Source organism: Megalops cyprinoides, chromosome 15, assembly GCF_013368585.1.
Source record: "Megalops cyprinoides isolate fMegCyp1 chromosome 15, fMegCyp1.pri, whole genome shotgun sequence".
Lineage (NCBI taxonomy): Eukaryota > Metazoa > Chordata > Actinopteri > Elopiformes > Megalopidae > Megalops > Megalops cyprinoides.
In genome coordinates, this window is record NC_050597.1 from 395,001 (window position 1) to 414,870 (window position 19,870).

The 19,870-nt window shown below is 44.2% G+C and overlaps 2 protein-coding genes across 5 annotated transcripts in view; both read right to left on the minus strand.

Moving 5' to 3' along the window:
• Window positions 1-11,271, minus strand: part of LOC118790255 (formin-2-like) — a 58,290-nt gene extending 47,019 nt beyond the window's left edge. Inside the window, exons 1-5 of the mRNA XM_036547160.1 lie at window positions 9,366-11,271; window positions 4,641-4,807; window positions 3,158-3,308; window positions 2,776-2,787; window positions 2,339-2,400 (exon numbers count right to left, since the gene is read on the minus strand). Of these exons, the coding sequence (XP_036403053.1) occupies window positions 2,339-2,400; window positions 2,776-2,787; window positions 3,158-3,308; window positions 4,641-4,807; window positions 9,366-11,271 (2,298 nt within the window). The remainder of the gene's footprint in view (window positions 1-2,338; window positions 2,401-2,775; window positions 2,788-3,157; window positions 3,309-4,640; window positions 4,808-9,365) is intronic.
• Window positions 11,272-16,609: 5,338 nt separating this feature from the next.
• The window catches only part of LOC118789792 (muscarinic acetylcholine receptor M3-like), a 106,845-nt gene continuing 103,584 nt past the window's right edge, over window positions 16,610-19,870 (minus strand). For all 4 annotated transcript variants that reach the window (XM_036546432.1, XM_036546429.1, XM_036546431.1 and 1 more), the window contains one exon: window positions 16,610-18,936. In XM_036546432.1, the coding sequence (XP_036402325.1) occupies window positions 17,136-18,917 (1,782 nt within the window). In that variant the 5' untranslated portion in view covers window positions 18,918-18,936 and the 3' untranslated portion in view covers window positions 16,610-17,135. The remainder of the gene's footprint in view (window positions 18,937-19,870) is intronic.

Below are 19,870 nucleotides of genomic sequence, written 5' to 3' on the forward strand. Positions count from 1 at the left end.
TGGGCACCGCACTATAAAAAAGATACTGAAGCTTTAGAAAAGGTTCAAAGAAGGGCTACTAAATTAGTTCCTGGCATGAAATATAAATGCTATGAGGAAAGACTCAAGTTACTTAACCTATTTAGATTAAGCGAGAGGAGGCTTAGGGGTGATTTAATTGAGGTATTTAAATTTATAAAAGGAATCAATAAGGTTAACTATAATAGATTCTTTAGGGTAAGTTCAGTCTGTAAAACAAGAGGACATAAATGGAAACTAGTTAAGAGTAAGTTCGGCACTGATCTAAGGAAATATTATTTTACACAAAGAGTTATCAATACATGGAATAGGTTGCCAGGTCATGTAGTTGAGGCAGAGACCCTTGCTGTGTTCAAGTCTAGACTTAATGCAGTTTTGGATACTCTTTAATTAAGAAATGGCGAGCTTAGTTGGGCCGAATGGCCTGTTCTCGTCATCATATGTTCTTATGTTCTTATGTTCATACAAACAAAAAACAGAAATTGCTAAATTAAACACAACACTCAAAGAAAATAATGCATCTTTTTATAAGTTATAAAGATATATTGATTGTTGTACTTGAGAAAGATATATATTATAATATTATATGTATTATTCTGGCTCCCTGAGTTTGGTACCCTGAGCAGTGTCAGATCACATTAAACAAGAATTAAAGGTGCAAGAGGGGGCCAAGGACATCTATAAGGAAAATGGGGATGAAATAACCTTTGACCCCACACACACTATCCCTGAATGACATGCACCTTCCAGGCACAGACTCCTGTCTCTGTTAGATTAAGGAAAAATGAACTCTCAGGTGTTGTTTCACCTTACATCCTGTAGCTTTTCATTCATGTCTCTGAGCAACCAGGTCAATGTACATGTTTGATCTGACATCATTTTATCTTACATTAGTTTCATTTACATTATTTCATTTTGATCAAACTGTTTTAGAGCAGAGCAAAATTTTTCCACACAAAATGTCTGAATCTAATGTCAGCTACAGCACATCATACAGCATCACACAACATTCATACAGGAGACACCACAGATACGCGGCCTTTTGATCACATACTGCAACCCAGCACAGAATTTGCTGAAGAAACAGTGCCGTATAATTTCTAATGGTGAAAGACATTAACTGAGGCCAAAAGAGGCTCTCTTGCAGGGGAAAAAATGATCGATTGATGATTTCATCTGGAAATTTGACACCTCTCCTAAGCAGAATAAATTTGTATATTATTAACCACAAGCAGGCAGCATTGCCAACAAAATCATAATTTAAACCTACTCTGAAATGATAATTTCCACTTTGATTTTAATAAGTATTTTAAAAGACTTAACGGGGAAGAGAAATAGAACATAATTTCAGCATTAAAACAGCAAATCTCTAAAACCTTGTCTAGTTTAGACAAATTTTTACCAAAAATATAGCCTGCACGGACCACTGGTTCAAACTGCACAAACAATCTCTGCTTTCTGGAAACCATAGCGAGACGAGCAGTAGGCTAACATTTCCCACAGTCTATACAGCTAACTGGTGGCGGTTTTGTGGTTAACGTAAGGATAGGTAGCTGACTAGCTTGCTGTTAAGTCAGCTATATTGCCATACTTATGCTACGTGATTAGTCAGGAATATCATATTACTTCACATTGAAATGAACAGAAATTCTTAGATTTTGCTTTTTTGGTGACAAGGTAGGTATATATATATATATATATATATAAAGTATAAGTTTCAGCAAACTGCTGAAAGCCTGATAGGCCACTCCACCCCACAGCTCACTATCGGTGCACATATACGGTAGAATGGGGTATCAGTGTATGCATACAGTATAATGGGTTATAAATGTGCATATACGGTAGAATGGGGTATCAGTGTATGCATACAGTATAATGGGTTATAAATGTATATATACGGTAGAATGGGGTGTCAGTGTATGCATACAGTATAATGGGTTATAAATGTATATATACAGTAGAATGGGGTATCAGTGTATGCATACAGTATAATGGGTTATAAATGTGCATATATAGTAGAATGGGGTGTCAGTGTATGCATACAGTATAATGGGTTATAAATGTATATATACAGTAGAATGGGGTATCAGTGTATGCATACAGTATAATGGGTTATAAATGTATATATACGGTAGAATGGGGTATCAGTGTATGCATACAGTATAATGGGTTATAAATGTATATATACAGTAGAATGGGGTATCAGTGTATGCATACAGTATAATGGGTTATAAATGTATATATACAGTAGAATGGTACGTGTATGTAGCGTGTAGCAGACTGGGACAGTGTCAGTCACATGGTGGAGAGGCTGATGCACCTGCAGCTGCAGCTCTGCCTCTCTCTGCTGCTTCTTCAGCCCCAGGATGATTGCTTGATGCTCTGAAGGAAACAAAGTGAAATTAAACAGGATACAACACATTATAGCCAGACAGGAGCAGCAAAGCACGAAACTTCCACATTCTGATGGCTGTCTGATGAGCTCACATTAATGACTAAAGGAGAGAATCCTACACGCACACAGTGACACCACTTTCAGTCTCAGATGCTGATATTCTCAATGTGTTAGGGTGGGCAGTCAGTCATATATATGGATGTATATGGATATATATATATATATATATATATATATATATATATATATATATATATATATATATATATATATATATATGCACACACACACACACACACACACACACACGAAATTAATGTAAGTCACACGTAATGACATGCATACTGTAGATAAGAACTTACTGTCATCATCCTCTGCAGGTGACCGGACAAGAATTAAAGAGAAATCACCCAGTTCAGAAACAGTCCTTGCCAATATCAATTTACAGCACAGCTACCGAGAGCCACTCAGGAGAACATGGAGAAAGAGCAGAATGAGTCTGAGCATAGAAGCCCCAGGAGCTGCAGTGCAAGACTGAATATTTTAAGACTGCATTTGCAAACTAACAAAAGGCAAAGGCTAAAACAAGCCTTCTGCAAGTGGTGGATTGTAAAAAAGAAAACTAAATAAATAGATGGGACAAGAGCAGCTACAAAAGGTGTTCACATGTTAGTGATGTGCTAATTTTCCATTTCTGTGCACCTCAGAACTGTAGTGTTTGTGTCAATATGCATGTTTCCATACCTGCCTCTGTGTACCTGAGCCCTGCTCTCTCCGCCCCTCCCGGTTTGGGCGGGGGCCACAGGGCCTGGATACGTCCCGGGACACGGCCCTCGGAGCGCTCAGAGGAGGGTGGGGGCTGGCTGACTGTGGCCCAGGTGTACAGCTCATCTTCCTAAAGCAAAACACAGAGATTGTGACAGACACACCCAACATGCCATCAGAGGTATGGTGCATCCACTAACCCTGCACATGCATTAACCCTTCTCAGTGTGTGTACCGTGACGCAGTAATACCTCCACACCCTCAGAGGGCAGCACCCAGAGGATTACCACATTTATAGAGCACCAGAATGGCGGCAGCTCATGATAGTATAATGTAATAGCTTGCTGAGACATATCTATAAAGGCCCACCATATTTCAGTGACTCTGTCAAAAACGTGTTGCAACAGCAGAATAATTTCAGAGACCTTGGGAACTTGGTGTAAAATCAGTGAAACCACACTTTCTAACTTCTCCCCTCAGAACGCCTATCCTTGCCTGATCAGTCTAACCATGACTATCATCGAAAAACCTTTTTTGTTTAAATCTTGAAAACATGCTCAGTGAAGCTTCAACATTTATAAGAAAACAACACACCACTGAACTTTGTCAAAGTGAGCAATGCAGTCTACAGTTACTGCTTTCCCTGGTGTAATCATTTTAATGATTCATTCAAACCAAATAAAACACCCCTCATTGGAACCTTGCTCTATGATCCAAGGCATAATGTCTTCACACAAAAAAGGCCTAAATTCTACAGACGTCTGTCCAAAAGATGATACTCCATCTATGCTGTCCTCAGCATCCATGCTGATAATATATTCTGGAAAGTCATTAACAATGCAGTAGTACATTTTTCATGTGATTTAACTCTAAAATGAATGTTATCCAGTGCTAAATTATTCAAAAGGAACAATTCACCCAGCACAACAGCACAAAATGTTTACTGGGTCATGCACATGCAGTTCATTCAGTGTCCCTGATTATTACCATCTTTTATGGTTCCTCTCACCAACTAAGCAATTTTGGAAAATGTGGTAAAAACTGTCTTCTACTGAGGATATCGGCTGATGGTGCTTCCATTTACACAAAACTTCCACCTCTCTCTACAGCTAATGGCAGAAAACCTCAGTTTTGTACTGGAAATACAGACACAAGCGAGGAATCTTACTCTGTCCTTGAGGGGTGGCAGGGAAGCAGATCCACATGCTGCTGAAATGGAGGCTACAGTTTTACCAAATTACAGTGACACTTGGTGGTCAGAGAGGGAAACACGCTGGCGCACACGTGGGGGTTTGGAGGGAAATACTGGGGATGATCTGGGCCACTTGACATCATTCTAAAGACCATTGCAAATATATAAATATACCACTTCAATGTTAACCTCAGTAGTTTCACAACTACCAAAATGTGTAACACAGGAAGGGGAGAGAAAAGCACAATGGCAAACAGAGAAGGGTCTTACATCAAACTGCGGCGCCGTGTGGGTGCAGCTGCCCCCCTCCTGTTCCTGGAAGCAGGAGCTGAAGGGCAGCAGAAGCCCTCTGGCCAGAACCCGTGAGCACAGCTCCTTCGCCTCCTCACATGCCACGCCCTCCTGCTGTCCAAAGAACCTCTCCAGCAGGGTGCGCCCTGGAGACAGACAGCAGTGTCAGAGAGAGAGGGAGAGACAGACAGCAGTGTCAGCCAGCGCCATGGAGAGAGGCAGAGAGAGAGAGAGAGGGAGAGAGAGGGAGAGGGATGAGAGAGAGAGGGAGAGAGAGGGATGAGAGAGGGATGAGAGAGGGAGAGAGAGGGAGAGAGAGGCATACAGAGAGAGAGTAAACTTCAATGCTATTTGGCCCTAAACAGAGAATACACTGTAGCAGACTACCTGTCCACAGTGTCTAATACAAAACAAAGGAAAACCTTGACCAGGTACAGACTAAGCAACCATAACCTGGCTATTGAAAGAGGCAGACACAGGCAGACCTGGCTGCCCACAGAAGAGAGACTATGTACCCATTGCAGCCAGGGCATGATAGAAACAGAGCTCCACTTCTTGAGTGAATGCTGCAAATTCAAAGATATCCGGAAGAAATTCTTTCCTGAATTCAAAACCATCTACCCAGACTTTGAAAAGTTTGAGGACAGTAAGGTTCTAAGAATATTACTAGGAGAGGAACAAGATATTGCCAGAGTCGCAGCTAGGTATGTGGATGCCTGCCACAGAGAAAGAGAGTCACTCCATCGGTAAAACACTTCACATATACACACACACACACACACACACACACACTCACACACACATTCACACACACACACACACACACACACACACACACATTCACACCACACATACACACTTCTGTATTTGTTGTTTGTTTGTTTTAATGTATGTAGAAATGCTTTGGCAATACAAATGGAGTTTGTCATGCCAATAAAGCTCATTTGAATTTGAATTTGAATTTGAGAGAGAGAGAGACAGAGGGGGAGAGAGAGAGAGAGGCAGAGAGAGAGAGAGGGATGAGAGAGAGAGGGATGAGAGAGGGAGAGAGAGGCATACAGAGAGAGAGAGAGAGAGAGAGGCAGAGAGAGAGAGGCAGAGAGAGAGAGGGAGAGAGAGAGAGAGAGAGGGAGAGAGGGAGAGAGGGAGAGAGAGAGAGAGAGAGGGAGAGAGAGAGAGAGAGAGAGAGAGAGAGAGAGAGAGAGAGAGAGGGAGAGGGAGAGGGAGAGGGAGGGAGAGAGAGAGAGGGAGAGAGAGAGAGGGAGAGAGAGAGAGATAGAGGGAGGGATGAGAGAGGGAGAGAGAGAGAGAAGGAGAAGGAGGGAGAAGGAGGGAGAGGGAGAGAGAGGGAGAGAGGCATACAGAGAGAGACAGGGGGACATCACACACTACCAACAGAAGGATATCACACCTTGAGAGAGTATAAACTGAACAGAAAAGCTTCCTTAGATAATTGAAGCTCACTTGTGTAGTGGATTAACGGATGTAATCGCATTTCTGGAGAGCTCATTGTTTCAGAGGTGCTGTGCAGGGCCTTAAAACGTCTCAGTTGCATCATAAAGTACATGAGTATGTTCAACCAGAATGTGAATTTCAGTCAGTTCTGAGAGATAAAAAGACCGTCAGTCTTAAGAGACACTGAAGTGGGAGAAAAGGGCAAATTTGTCAGTCGCTTACAGGCTGCGTCCAAAACCCCAAATGCACTCTCCTCATTCAGGAATACAGTGCCTTCCATACTGAGTCTGTTACACACTTGATTTGTGTGAGTTCAAACAGCACTGCATGGGTTCATAACCCTGTGAGACTCAAACACTGATGCAATTTAGGATTTTTTACACCACTTCATACTGTTTATAATAGCAGGCTAGTCCACCAGATGGCTACAGTATTTCATTTCCACTATAAGAGATGTTCAAGGAAAATGTTGTACTTGGATGATTAATTAATATACACTCATTAATTACTATACAGTTGTACACCTGTACAACTGCTTGTTGATGCAAATATCTAATCAGTCAATCATCTGGCAGCAACTCAATGCCATAAAATCATGAAGACATAGTCAAGAGGTTCAGTTGCTGTTCAGACCAAACAGAATGGGCAGGAAATCTACCCATGAGGGCCCACTCACAAACATCTCAGGGGTGAATTGTATTGTCTGTTTGACTGCCTTTGAGAAAATCTTGAGAGTAATTCACGCGAGTAACAAAGGGCTTCAACACCACTGCAGCGACGTCAGCCATTATCATTAATCACATCAAAGCTTCTCTGGTATAAGGCTGATAAGCAGCTGGTTGTGCATCATGATGGCAAAGCAAAGATTTTCAGGCCTCTGCAGTAAAGCTGATGCTGGAAGACAAGTGTGCTCAAACAGAGAGATGTGTGTGGGTACACTGAAAAGGTAAACACTATTTAGGTTTTCTTTCTTTTTTTTTTTTTGCGATCACACCAGATTTGAGCGTGGGTTGACCCTTACAGATGATTTTTTTGCGATCACACCGGATTGGAGCGTGGGTTGACCCTCACAGATGATTTTTTTGCGATCACACCGGATTGGAGCGTGGGTTGACCCTCACAGGTGATTTTTTGCGATCACACCGGATTGGAGCGTGGGTTGACCCTTACAGATGATTTTTTGCGATCACACTGGATTGGAGCGTGAGTTGACCCTTACAGATCACACCGGATCGGAGCGTGGGTTGACCCTTACAGATGATTTTTTGCGATCACACTGGATTGGAGCGTGAGTTGACCCTTACAAATGATTGCATCCTCTTGCCATCCCAAGCCAAAGCCAAACTCAGCCTATGATGAAAATGCTATCTGTGCAACAAAACCGCATACACTTGGAAACAAAAATGAAAAATGAAATGTTAAATATGTATGAACTGAACTGTATTCTAGTTGTGTATGTTGTTATTCTGCCTCATTTACTATTAGCAGGAAGAAATGTATAATTATAACTTTTTAAGTAACTCAGTATTTTTGGTTGAGAATGATTTTTTTCCTTGAAGGCTTTAGTGCTAAACTCTGATTGGCTGCATAAGGCTCTTATTAAATTACCCTGTTGTTCATTGTTTCATGTCACCCCATGACCTTCAGCCATCCGCCCTCTAGGGACCTCCATTCTAAAAAGAACACACCCTTTGTGTTGAGATCAGCACTGAGCAGAGGTATCCATGAAGTGAAGCGTCCCATGATGCTCCCTCTGACAGAACCACAGTGTGAAAATGACCCCAGGACAGTGGATAGACAGATTATGTGAAACCCTCAGAGATATATATATCTATACAATCTATATATCTATATAATTATTAATTAGAGCAGTAGCCATCACTTCCGGTTTTAAATGTTCTCAAACCAAGTGAATAGAAAACTGCATGCTTTCATTTACATCTTTTTATTTAGCAGACGCTTTTATCCAAAGCGACGTTTGCAGAAAGAAAAAGCTCCTCATCTGAATCAGCTGGTTTTACTGTTGGGGATAGTGATGGTGTGTAAGAAAGAGGGCTTCACCGTTCAGTGTCAGCTGGCTCTCCACAAGCCAGACGATGCTCATTTAAGGTGTAGCAGGCAGCAAAGTGAGGGCTGCAGACTCTGCAGACAGACTGCCAGATACCATTGTATTATGTACAGAATATCCAGCTGTCTCTAGCATTGGTGCCAGGCATTGGTTAACATCACAGCCAGTGCGATCCATTTAGAAAACAATTTGTTAAATAACTGAATATTATTCAAATATGTGACAGCCTTTGGGGTTAAAGAGAAACAGGAAGAATAAAAGAAGAAAAAGGATTTTGCACAGTTCTGAGAGGCATGGAGGTCAGGCGCCCAGTGAAGAGGGATTAAAACATTGCAGTAATAATCTCTCAGGATTTTCCTGCAGCCCCCAGAGCAGGTTCCATAATCAGGTTTAGGCAAACTCTTTCCACGTCTTTTAATCCAGAATAATCGCTCACAGGTTACCGATTTGCTTTGCTAGCTGGATAATATACAGAAAGGCAAAGGAAATGGTGTAGGAATTTACATGAATTTACTTAGAACTGTGGTTTCTACTGGCCTAGGACTGAGGCAGTATTTCTGTTCTCAATGATCGTTTGTCCCATGAGGTAATAGACCTCATAACAGTGTTACCATTGATCTACTTGGCATTTCATTGTCTGTAATACTGCTCACCAGGGACAGCACACACAGCATGCAGACCTGAACTATGTGATCTTGCTAAACATACATAAGCCTGTGATGTGCTTGTCCAATGTTCTTCACAAATAAGGTTACTATCATAGAAATGCACTTTGTCAAGCTAAGACTGCCCTGTAATTAAGACATTATTACCACACTGGAAGATAACAGCCAGAGGCCATCCAGCTGGGGTCATTTCTTTCATGTGGGGGGGGGGATCTTTCAGACATTCTTTATTCTATATTGTGAGGCAAAGAGCAGGAATTCAGGTGAGTAAATATCTTGTGAATGTGTTGGTACACAAACACCTTTCCCTGATTTTGGAATATATAAAATTTTGGTTTTAGATTTCGATCAGTGGACATGGAGAACTGTCACATGAATAAGTCGGGGTAAATGCGTAAATGCTGATATGTTTGACTTTCGATGACTTTCGATGAGGAAATGTCTCAGGAGCCGTTTATTCACAGAGTAAAGTAGGATGGTAAGTGCAGAAAAGGCCTGATGTTGACTGAAACTCACCGGTGAAGACGTCCTGGAAGCTGAGGGAGGAGGACAGCCAACCGGAGGACCTCTGTCTGGCTGCAGGGGTCCGGGGGTCCCCGAAATACAGGCGCTCAGCTGAGTCGGCCGGCCGGGGGTGGAGCTTGTGCAGCTCCTCCGCCCAATCCGCAGACGGGCTGAGGAGGCCTGCGATGCTGCAGGACCTCTGCCTCTTCCCCCGCTGCACCGCCCCCCAGTGGCCGGGCTCGTAGCGTCGGCGGAACAGCGGACTGTGTGCAGGTGAGGTGACAGGGGAGTGCCCGGGAGAGCTCAGCTGGCGGGTGGTGGTTTTCACATAGCATGGATGGATGGTGGGGTATGACTTCACCGGAGGGGTTGACACAGAGGACTTCCGCCGTCCGGTGGGACAGGGACTTTCTGAGACCCACTGAGAGAAGGAAATGCTGCTCTTCCTCCTCTCCACCAGAGGGCGCTCTGGGATGTCCTCAAAGGTCAGCTCCCCGCTGTTTTCCAGCGATTCCGCAACCCTCACCCGACGCCCGTGCAGCGATCTGTCCTCTCTGTCCTTGGGGCCTCTGGTGCGGCTGTTCTTGGTCTCGGCCGTTTGGGTGAGCAGCTCTCCATGCTCCTCTATGGGCTCCTCTACACTTTCAAATGACGCTGTGAGGTCATGGACGCTCTTTATGCGGGCTGTCCTGGTAACAGGAATCCCACTCCTCCAGTCAGTGTCAGCTGTAGGCGTCCGGGGGCTGTCACTCAACGTCTGGTGAGGCTCTGTCCCAAAGGCGCTGCAAAGAGCTGACTGCCCATGTTGAGCTTTTCCAGTACTGTCGAGTTTGTTTTCTCTTTCTGTGGTGTCCAGTGAAGCACTGAACCCGGCCTCCAGGCTGTTCTCCTGCTCAGAGAGGGGTTTGAGGACTGGGATTGGCTGAGGGTCAGGGGGGTTGGGTTCAGCAGCAGTCTTAGCCTGATTCTGTTCTTTGGAGCCTGACTCCTCTGTGTCTGAAGCACTGACCCCCTGTTGCTGACAGATAGCCTGCTGGATATCAGAGAGCAAATACTCCTGTTCCACGGCGGAGTGGAAGCTGTAGATGTCTGTGTCGGAGCTGGAGCTGGCTCTGTGTCCCTCCTGCGTGTCCACAGTGGACTGCCGGCTGTCAGCGTTGAGACGCAGACGCTCTGGCTCAGTGTCTGAAAGCCCCACCTCGTCTGCAGACAGGCTGAGGTCTGCAGGGTGGACCGGAAAGTATTGTCCCTTACCCAGATCATCATTCTGGGAGGCATGGCTGTCCAAAAAATACTCCTTAGATCCCCCCAAAGAGCCCTTCACTTTGGACAGATTCTTCTGGATCCGGAGGCTGGAGAAAACGGAGGGCTTGGATCTGGACTTGGGTTTCTTTTTGCTGGAGGCCTCGTCTTTGGAATGTTTATCGTGTGACTTCTTCCTGTGAGGTTCCTTCCTCAGTTTCTCTGCTTGCTCAGTGCCAGCGCTGGGCTCCCCCGCTGCCCTCCTGGGCTTCCCGTCCTGATTTCCCATGATCCTCAGCAGGCGAGCTCCCTTTGCGATCAGGCCATCCTGCTCCTGGAAGCTGCGTGCTCTGCCTCTCTGCGCGGCTCTGCTCGGTAATCCAGCCTGGCTCTCCTCTGACGGAGGAGCCTGCGGTGCTGATGCAAACGAGGCCAACGCCTCTCGCTCTCCCTGCGTTGGCTCCGGGGCTCTGCAGAGTGGATTGCTGGCAGAGCGCCCCAGGGGGCGGCCCTCCTGCCTGCACACGACTCCCTCTGCTGGCTGCTGCAGGTAGTGCTGCTGCCGGAGGCCTCTCAGGCTGGCTTCGCTGCCCTTCCTCCACTCTCTGAAAGGAGTTCTGAAAAAGCTCTCCTTCAAAACAGGGACCTGGGTCTCCACAGTCTGAATGGCTTGCATTATGAATTTCTTCCTAAGACCTCTCGGATATGGAGTTCTAAGTGAAAGAGATAAATACATTGCAGTACAGATACAGTTAATTTCATATGTAAACTCAGCAGTTCTTTTTCTCCATTAAACTTCCAGACGTTATTCAACAGTCCAACAGAAATAACAGGGTTTTTCAATGTATAACACGCACCTTCACTATTACTTTATTGAACACTCAGATTGTTTAATCTGCCTACAAATTTCAGGTACATATAATTTATAAACATTGCAAATACAGCCTCTACTATCTCCATTCAAAGTCCTCAGCAGAATTTTTGTGTTTGAACTATTAAATTTATTAAACATCACTGATGTCACTAAGACTGAAAGTGGGTTCTGTCCTCATGCTATAAACACAGGAAAGCAGGGGGTCGGGTGGCAGAGGTGTGACGCTCGCCGCTGGGCCCCTGCAGGGCCCCGGGCGTCTCACTGACCTATTGAGCCTCACGTTAAGCATGTGGGAACGTCAGGCTAAAACGGGCACTTTAGGGTCTGTCCAAATAAAACTGAAAAGAAAACATTTTAAAAATACTGCAGAGATTATACTGATGAGGATACAGGCTTCCCTGGTTTAGTGTTTGTGCGTTTGTGCAGTGGGAATGAAACGTGTAATCCCCCTGCATTCCTGCAGTGGAACAGGATTAGAAACAGCGTTTGTCTTTTCATTTTAAGCTTTCATAATCAGGATTTAAAAATGCATCATCCAGGGTAAAAATGGCTCGGTTTATATCTGATGCTTGTTCAAATAAACTGTGATTATTCTCTGTAATTTATTATACACTCTAAATTATATACAATGAAGTCCAGACATATTTGGATAGTGATGCTCCGTTTGTTGTTTTGGCTCAGTACTCCAGTGCTGTGAAGGACTATGACTATGCAATGTCCACAGTGCTAAAGCCCTGACTGTCAGCTTTAATTTCAGGGTATTTTCATCCACATTGGATGAACAATTACAGCATATTTACCATTTCTTATATACCATTCTGTATGTATACCAGTCACTAAAACCATTTCCCCTGTAGATCACCAAATCCAGGGAAAAGCACAATTTACCCTCAAAACTGATGATTTTCTAATCCATTCATTTCATCAGTTTCAGCCAAAACAACAATCACATACTCCTGAAGCCCTGGCTTTGCTTTATTAATTACTTATCAAACCAATGCACTGTATTTGAATAATCCCCAAAGCATGCTCAAAGGTAAAAACCAGACAATAATTTCACTTCAGTTCTGAGGGTGTAGTAGTGTTGTATGTTTAAAATTTTCATTAGGTCCTCATTCTTCATCTGCACTGTCAGAAATAGTAGATCGATTGTCTGCTTTTATAAACACAGGAATTCAGAATCATGATCCAGCAAATAGACAAAAACCTTTCTATTCAAAACAGAGTTATGCACCACAGTGTTTCACCGTAGTTCATTCAGCTGAACAAAATGTCATGTGCATAAGGTAAAATGCAACTTTAAAATCTTTGCTAATTTACTTTGTCATTTCATTTTGGAAACAGTTTGATTACACACCATCAGGACATAGAAAGTGGAGAGATATCTATAATTAGGATTAGATAATCTCTGAATCTGTTCAAGATAATTCAAAAAGTTTACAGTAAAACTTAAAAAAAGAATAAACAAACAGCAAATGGAGACTATACTTGCCTCTGTCCTTTCTTCCCGTCTTCAGTGAAATCTGAGAACAAATGAGTGTTTATCATTCATAGTGTAGCTCCTCATCATCAGTCACATGAAATCTGGGTCTCAGATCACATGTCGTCTTCATCACCAAAGCCCTGAAGTGCTGGTTCTTCCAGACACTCCACTGTAACTACACACAGTAGGAGGACATGAGGACGGACATGCTTTCAATATGAGAGAAGTAGAAAATGTACAGATACAGTGTGGCTGTGTAAATTCAAGTGGAACGGAGATGGGAAAATGATACTAAATAAAATTTAACTTCATGTACTGGACACCCACCTGGCTGAGCAAGTTAGCAAAGCACTGCAGATGTAGACAGTTTGTAAAAGTGAATTTTGCAGACAGTATATGTTTATGGGAGTTTGAAAAAAACTGTATATTAATTTTGTGTTAAAGGGAAGTGCAGTTGGACACACAGCTGTTGGAATCTGCGGTTGCGCACTAGACTTGTCCCTTTGCACACAGCTATGCTGCGTGCATAGCAGCTGAGTGCAAGCTGGGGGTGGGGGAGGTAGTGGCTAAGCAGCATGGGTCAGAACCCAAAGGTTGCCGGTTCGATTCCCCACTAGGGCACTAAAGAGGTACCTCTTTAGCCACTGGGAAAACTGAGTAGAAGGAGAGGAAACACCCACCACTGCCTGCGGGGGAATGAGGCCAGTGTGTTCCGAACTGCCTGCACTGGGACCAAGGACTCCTGCTGACTGAGCCACTTTGGAGCCTCACTACATTATTTTAAAAGATGATTTCAACTGAACTGCATTTGAAAAGAATGTTCAGGCTGAACTGATTTGTAACGGGACACTTTTTGACCACATTTGGGCCAGAGCCAGTGATACTTCACGCATCTCTCATGGAAGAAGCGCCTGACTGTTAACTCAAAAACAGGGTGGTAATGGAGTAGCAGCGTTAGCAGCAGAGAGAATAAATGTCTGAGTGGTCCTGACTTTGGCCCAATGAGAGGTATGTTTTAAACCAGAAATATCCTCAACTCTGGTACTCTGTGATATATTAAAGGCATACACTCAGCTACAGAAAAGGAAAGCAGAGTGAACAGGAAATTCTTCCATTTGTAATGTGTTTTTCATAGCATTTGTAAAAGTACTGCCACTAGTCTTCACCTAATATATATATATTGCATTTTGCAATATGAATCTAAGTCAAACGGGAAAATGTGAAAAAAGCCAGCATGTATCAAATGAGGAGCCTGAAACAGTGCTGTGAAGCAGTGTGCCCAAACCAGGGTCTATGCTCTGTGCAGTGTCCTCATACTCAGGTCTGTGCTGTAAATTTCTTTAGATTCATTTCCTCTGAACTCATTGTGTCTGTAGATGGAGTAGGAGGCAATATGCCCATCGCTCCCTTCTCTAATTTCACTAATCACAGGTCAGTCTGCCTCATACAGTTACTGTTTCTTTCAGTTAACTGACAAAACGCCCTGGTTAGGTCAGTTATCACAGAGCTCAGGGACAGCAATAGTGTGAGGAACTGGCCTTGTGAGTCTGATCCCAGCTTGGGAACATTCTGTTGAACCCTGGGTTAGCACTGTGCATGTGGATCTCTAAATGCTGTGTCTCTCAGTGTTCCCGAAGCCAAATGTAGAATACTACCCTGGATAAGGACTACTGCTAATAACTACCCCAGCATATTCATGTACCCATAGTCATGTCTTAAAAAATATTAAGAGTAAACTATTTATACAAAGTGAATAACACACTTTTCTAAGATTTATTGCCATTTTAAAGCAGTGCATGAACAAAATATCACTGTGTTTAAAATATGGCCATGGATCACTTGTTGAGATTTATTGTACAAAAAGACAGAGGGACATTTAACCACTGTACTGCAAAAAGAGCAACTGATAAACAATGCTTCACCGTCTGTTTCACTGGGAAATCAGCACAGAGACATGAAGGGGAAATACAGCATCGCCCCCTTCGGTTTGTGCAACAACCTTCTAGAACAACTTCTGATGCATATAAAAAATTAAGTCAGTCACCCCCCCCCCCACTCCCCAAAAAAGTATACTTTTAAGTGTGTATTAAAACCTCTCTTAAATAGCATAAATAGTATAACACAATTTGTCACATTCAGGTGAACATGTACTTTCTGTTGATTTAATGAAAAGAAAATAAAAACCTTTGGCATACTTGCATACTGTCTGTGTCATTGCAGTTGTTCTTGCTGGAGGCCAGTAGGTGCTGTTGAGTGCATGTGTGTCTGCCTGCAGGAAATTCCCTTTACATACATACAGCTCACTCTGAGCTCCTGCCTTAGGTCAGCAGGTCAGCATCACCTTTTCAGAGGGTCCACATTTTCTACAGAACACTGAGGTACCTCTCTGCTCTTATGATAAGAATTCAAATAAAAACAAATGAGTAGCAACGTATTTGCTTTTTTTTCAGAAGGTTGTACAGTATGTACACCGTAATGTACACCTATAGGCAGATTGTTGATTTACTAACATTAAATAGTCTGTATTTCCACTAACATTAAATAACCTGTATTTCTTTCTTCTTTTCTGTATTTCAATTCTTTTTGTATTAGGAGCTATTGAAATACATATATATTTAAGTGACCTTCTGAACTGATTTCAGATGAAACTTTTAAGCTTTGGATAGTACATTTAACAGGCGATTGGTAAATAATCTGATAAATTACTTGGACTTCAGTATGAATATATCCATGTTTCATTGGGCTGAGTGGAGTAAATATTTCAGTATCTCTGGTTGTGTGCAAGATCAATAAGGCCTGTAGCCTCACTGCTAAGAGGCTGAACTGTTCACGTTCCTGCACATTACAGTGCTGACATCCATAGACTGGCCTTGTTAGATAATGATGTGTTTCAGATTTTTCTGCATCTTCATCATGTAAATCATGTATCACTGAAGCTCCTCTGCTCAGAGGGGAAAGAGACAGGGGAGGAACACGTATTTCCAGCAGAGGGCAGTGTTGCATTGCCATTTATTACCAACTAAACTAGGCCAAGAAGGGCATGTCACTTTGTTCTTGGAAAACAAATATCAGGTTTGTATCTTATGAACTACACTCCAAAAAACAATTCACTGGTTTCATTCTTTTCTGGAATATTCCTTCCCTCTTCATTTCTTTTTTAAGTATTCCTTTTCCACACACATTACAAAATGTTTCTGTTCAGAAAAATATCAGTTCAATTCAGAGGCTTTAAGAACGCAATGTCCAAATAATGTATTAATATCATTTATATAAGCATAAAACTTTGGGTACCTAAACATCAATTAGAATACTTGCACTTGTCTAAACCATGTAAACACCATCTCACACAGGATACATCAGCAGCATGTACAACAGTTCTAGAATTACAACGATGGCAGCTCACGTTGAAAGGCCAAAAACAACCGATTCGAGAAGAACTGGGAGAACTGACTGACTGGATCAACAGCTGTACATAATAATATAATTAATTAACATCAACACCTGTTAGAGAAAAGAATGCTCATAAATTTGGAAATAACTGCCATTCTCAGATGTTTTCATTTCTGTGACCACATTAACACTTCCGCCAAAAGGAACAGCACATTGGGATACTAATGCTACCTCACAAGGATGTAACTGTCAATATACCAGCTCGGGCATAATACTGTGGAACTGAGGAAGGTGCAGAAATCCAACCACAAAGAGCAATGACCTTTACTTTCAACAACCACTTTAAAGAAGTCTTGGATCTTGCTGTCAATTTTTTATAATTTTTTATTATTATTTCAGATTAAAACCAGTGTTGCATACAAATTAAGAAGAGTGAACACTTCTTTTGATTCATTATTAACAGAGAAGGCAAAACCCCTTTGCAGTTGGATTGAATCTCCCCCTCCTGCTCAGAAATGGTGGCACTTCTGTATTTCTATGCGTTTAAAGCCCTTTTTTCCTGTAGAAATACAGCTGTGCCTTGCTGACACTTTCATGGCAGATAAACGTCACTCCTCTGGGACACAGGCAGGAACTTGGTGAGGACTGAGAGAGAGGTTCCCTCAGCAGTGCTGTGCTGGCCCTGAGGAGGCTTCTGCTACGGTCTGCAGTCTAGCAGTGCTGCTGCGTCTGGTCTGTAGAGCAGGCTAACGCCACTGCCGTGTAACATCTGTGGAGCAGGCCAACAGTGCTGCTACGTGGAGTCTCCCGGTATTCTCCTGCGAAACACCACAGAATGTCTCTGCTGGAACTGCTGCTTGCGCCTCCTGTCCCACTGACACAGCAGAATCATGCGGAAGGTGGTGCGGAAGGTCTTATTGCAGAGGGCGTAGCACATGGGGTTGACCGTGCTGTTCACATAGCAAAGCCAGTATCCCAGCGCCCACAGTGCCTGCGGGATGCAGTCCTTGCAGAAGGTGTTGACCAGCACCATGATGTTGTAGGGCGTCCAGGTGATGATGAAGGCGAACAGGATGGCACTCAGAGTCTGTGCCGCCTTCTTCTCCTTCACCAGAGACATGCGCTTGCGCTTGGTGATCTGCGTCCTCGTCCGCACGGCGAACCGCCGGGCCAGCGCCGCGTCTTTCAGGGACAGAGGGGCCGACGGGGACTTGGTGGCCGGGGACGCCGCCCCTGCGGGTTTGGGGGTCTCGATCGAGGGCATGGATTGGACGGGCAGTTTGGAGAAGCGCTGGTGGAAGCCGTCGCCCGCCGCCTCGCCCCTGTCGCCGGTGGCCACGCTCTCTTTGCTGTCCCCCACACGCCGCAGGGGGTCGTCCTCAGACGCGTCCAGGTCCTCGGAGGAGGTGAGCTGGGAGCTGACGGGCGGCCGGATGCCGGGCAGGTTGAGCACGATGGAGAAGATGGCGCGGGTTTCGGGGATCTCCTCCTCGTCGGACGAGCCAGACTGGTCCATGGAGGTGCCCGTGTCGTTGTTGTTCCAGCTGTCGCAGCTGCTGCGGTCAGGGTCGGTGTCGGCGGGTCGCCAGGCCCTCATGAGCGGCCAGAGGGGGAGACGGCTGACGGCCCTGTGTATCGACCCCCCCCGCCCCCCCGCCCGGCCCAGCTCGTAACTGCTGCAGCTGCGCGAGCTGCCCGTCTGCACAAAGCGTGCCGTCTCCGACTCGCTGCCCGAGGCCTGCAGACCCGCCAGCTCCCGTGAGCGGTTCTCCGTCTCCTTGTAGATCCGCCAGTACAGCACACTCATGATGGTGACGGGCAGGTAGAACGCCGCAATCGCCGTGCAGAAAGTGATGATGGGCTCTGACAGGAACTGGATGTAGCATTCGTCCGACGGCACTGTGCGCTTCCCCACAAAGTACTGCCAGAACAGGATAGCAGGGGCCCAGAGCACGAAGGAGATGGCCCAGGCCAGGCCGATCATGACCCCCGCTCTTTTGGTGGTTCTTTTGGCTCTGTAGGTGAGCGGTCTGGTGACTGAGAAGTACCTGTCGAAACTGATGACCAGCAGGTTCATGACTGAAGCATTGCTGGCTACATAGTCAATGGCCAGCCACAGGTCGCAGGCCCAGCTCCCCATAGCCCACTGGCCCATGACGATGTAGGTGGTGTAGAGGTTCATGGAAATGACCCCAATGATTAGATCTGCAACCGCCAGGCTGAGCAGAAAGTAGTTATTAACGGTTTTCAGCTGCTTGTTCACCTTGAACGCCACCACAACCAGGATGTTTCCTATGATGGTCACAAGGGACAAAAGCCCAGAACACAAGATGATCAGAACCACCTGCCAGACAGTGTGCCCCCCCAGGGGGTCGTGTGACCTGGCGGCAGTCTGGTTCACACTGTGGCTCGTCAGATTGGAGTTGGCGCTGAGAATGGAGTCATTATCAGTCCCGCTCAGAGGCTCTGCCCACTGGTTTCCCTGCAGAGTCACCGTCTCTCGGAAGACGCTCATTACCGTCCAGCTGCTGGTTAGGTATAAGCTGGGCTCTGTGCTGTTGTAGCTTCTGTCCATTGTGGTGTGCTGGCATATTCTGCAATCAAAACGGACAGAAAACTCAGTATCTGGAGTAAATGCAATTTGCAATTTCGTTGTGCTTACACAATGACAATAAAGCTCTTGAATCTTGAATCTAAATGATATTTTCCACTCCAACCAGCTGATGGTGTTGTTTAGCCATACAGTAGGGTTTGAGAGCAGCAGCACTATGAAAATAATGTGACCAGCGCAGTTCTCCAAGCATTGACTTACTGAGGGTGATTCTATATTTTCTATCACAATGGTTACACTACGTTTGATAAAGAACTGGAATCATGCAAAAATGCATTCTGACATGTCTAAGCATCACCACAGTGTGCCCCTAACAAAAGAACTAAACATTAACTGCCACCACCCACAAAATGAGGTATCACTGTTTCATAAAGGAGATTTAAGTTAATTACATTTTACACATTAGCATATTTTATACATTTCATTTTGTAACAGAAATATGGGATCTAATCTGAATACTCCCCTGAATACTCTGTATATGGACTGAAATTTGAGCTCACCAGTCACAAAATACAACCAAATGCCAATTCTGTCAATTCAATTTTTCAAAGCCTCCTGTTATGATGACACCAAAGAAATTATTATGATGACACAGTGCAGGATTCTCAGAAGCACGATTCTAGCACATGCGCAACACACATTTTCCCATGCAAACATTTACATGAAAAAGGCCTTTTAACTGCTCTTAAGATTGAAATGCCATTATAAAAATCAATGTAATGGGAATCAATGAAACATGTAATGGTATTCTCAGTGGCGTATAAGGGAGCATAATGACTATCAATGATCATGTAAAAAAAAAAGACTGTATTCAGATTTAAAGGGAATCTCCTATGTTACCAAAGCACCCGACACCCAAAACAATTCTTGAGCTTTATGGTTGTCATAAGACCAATAGATGAAACGCAGCTGAGGAG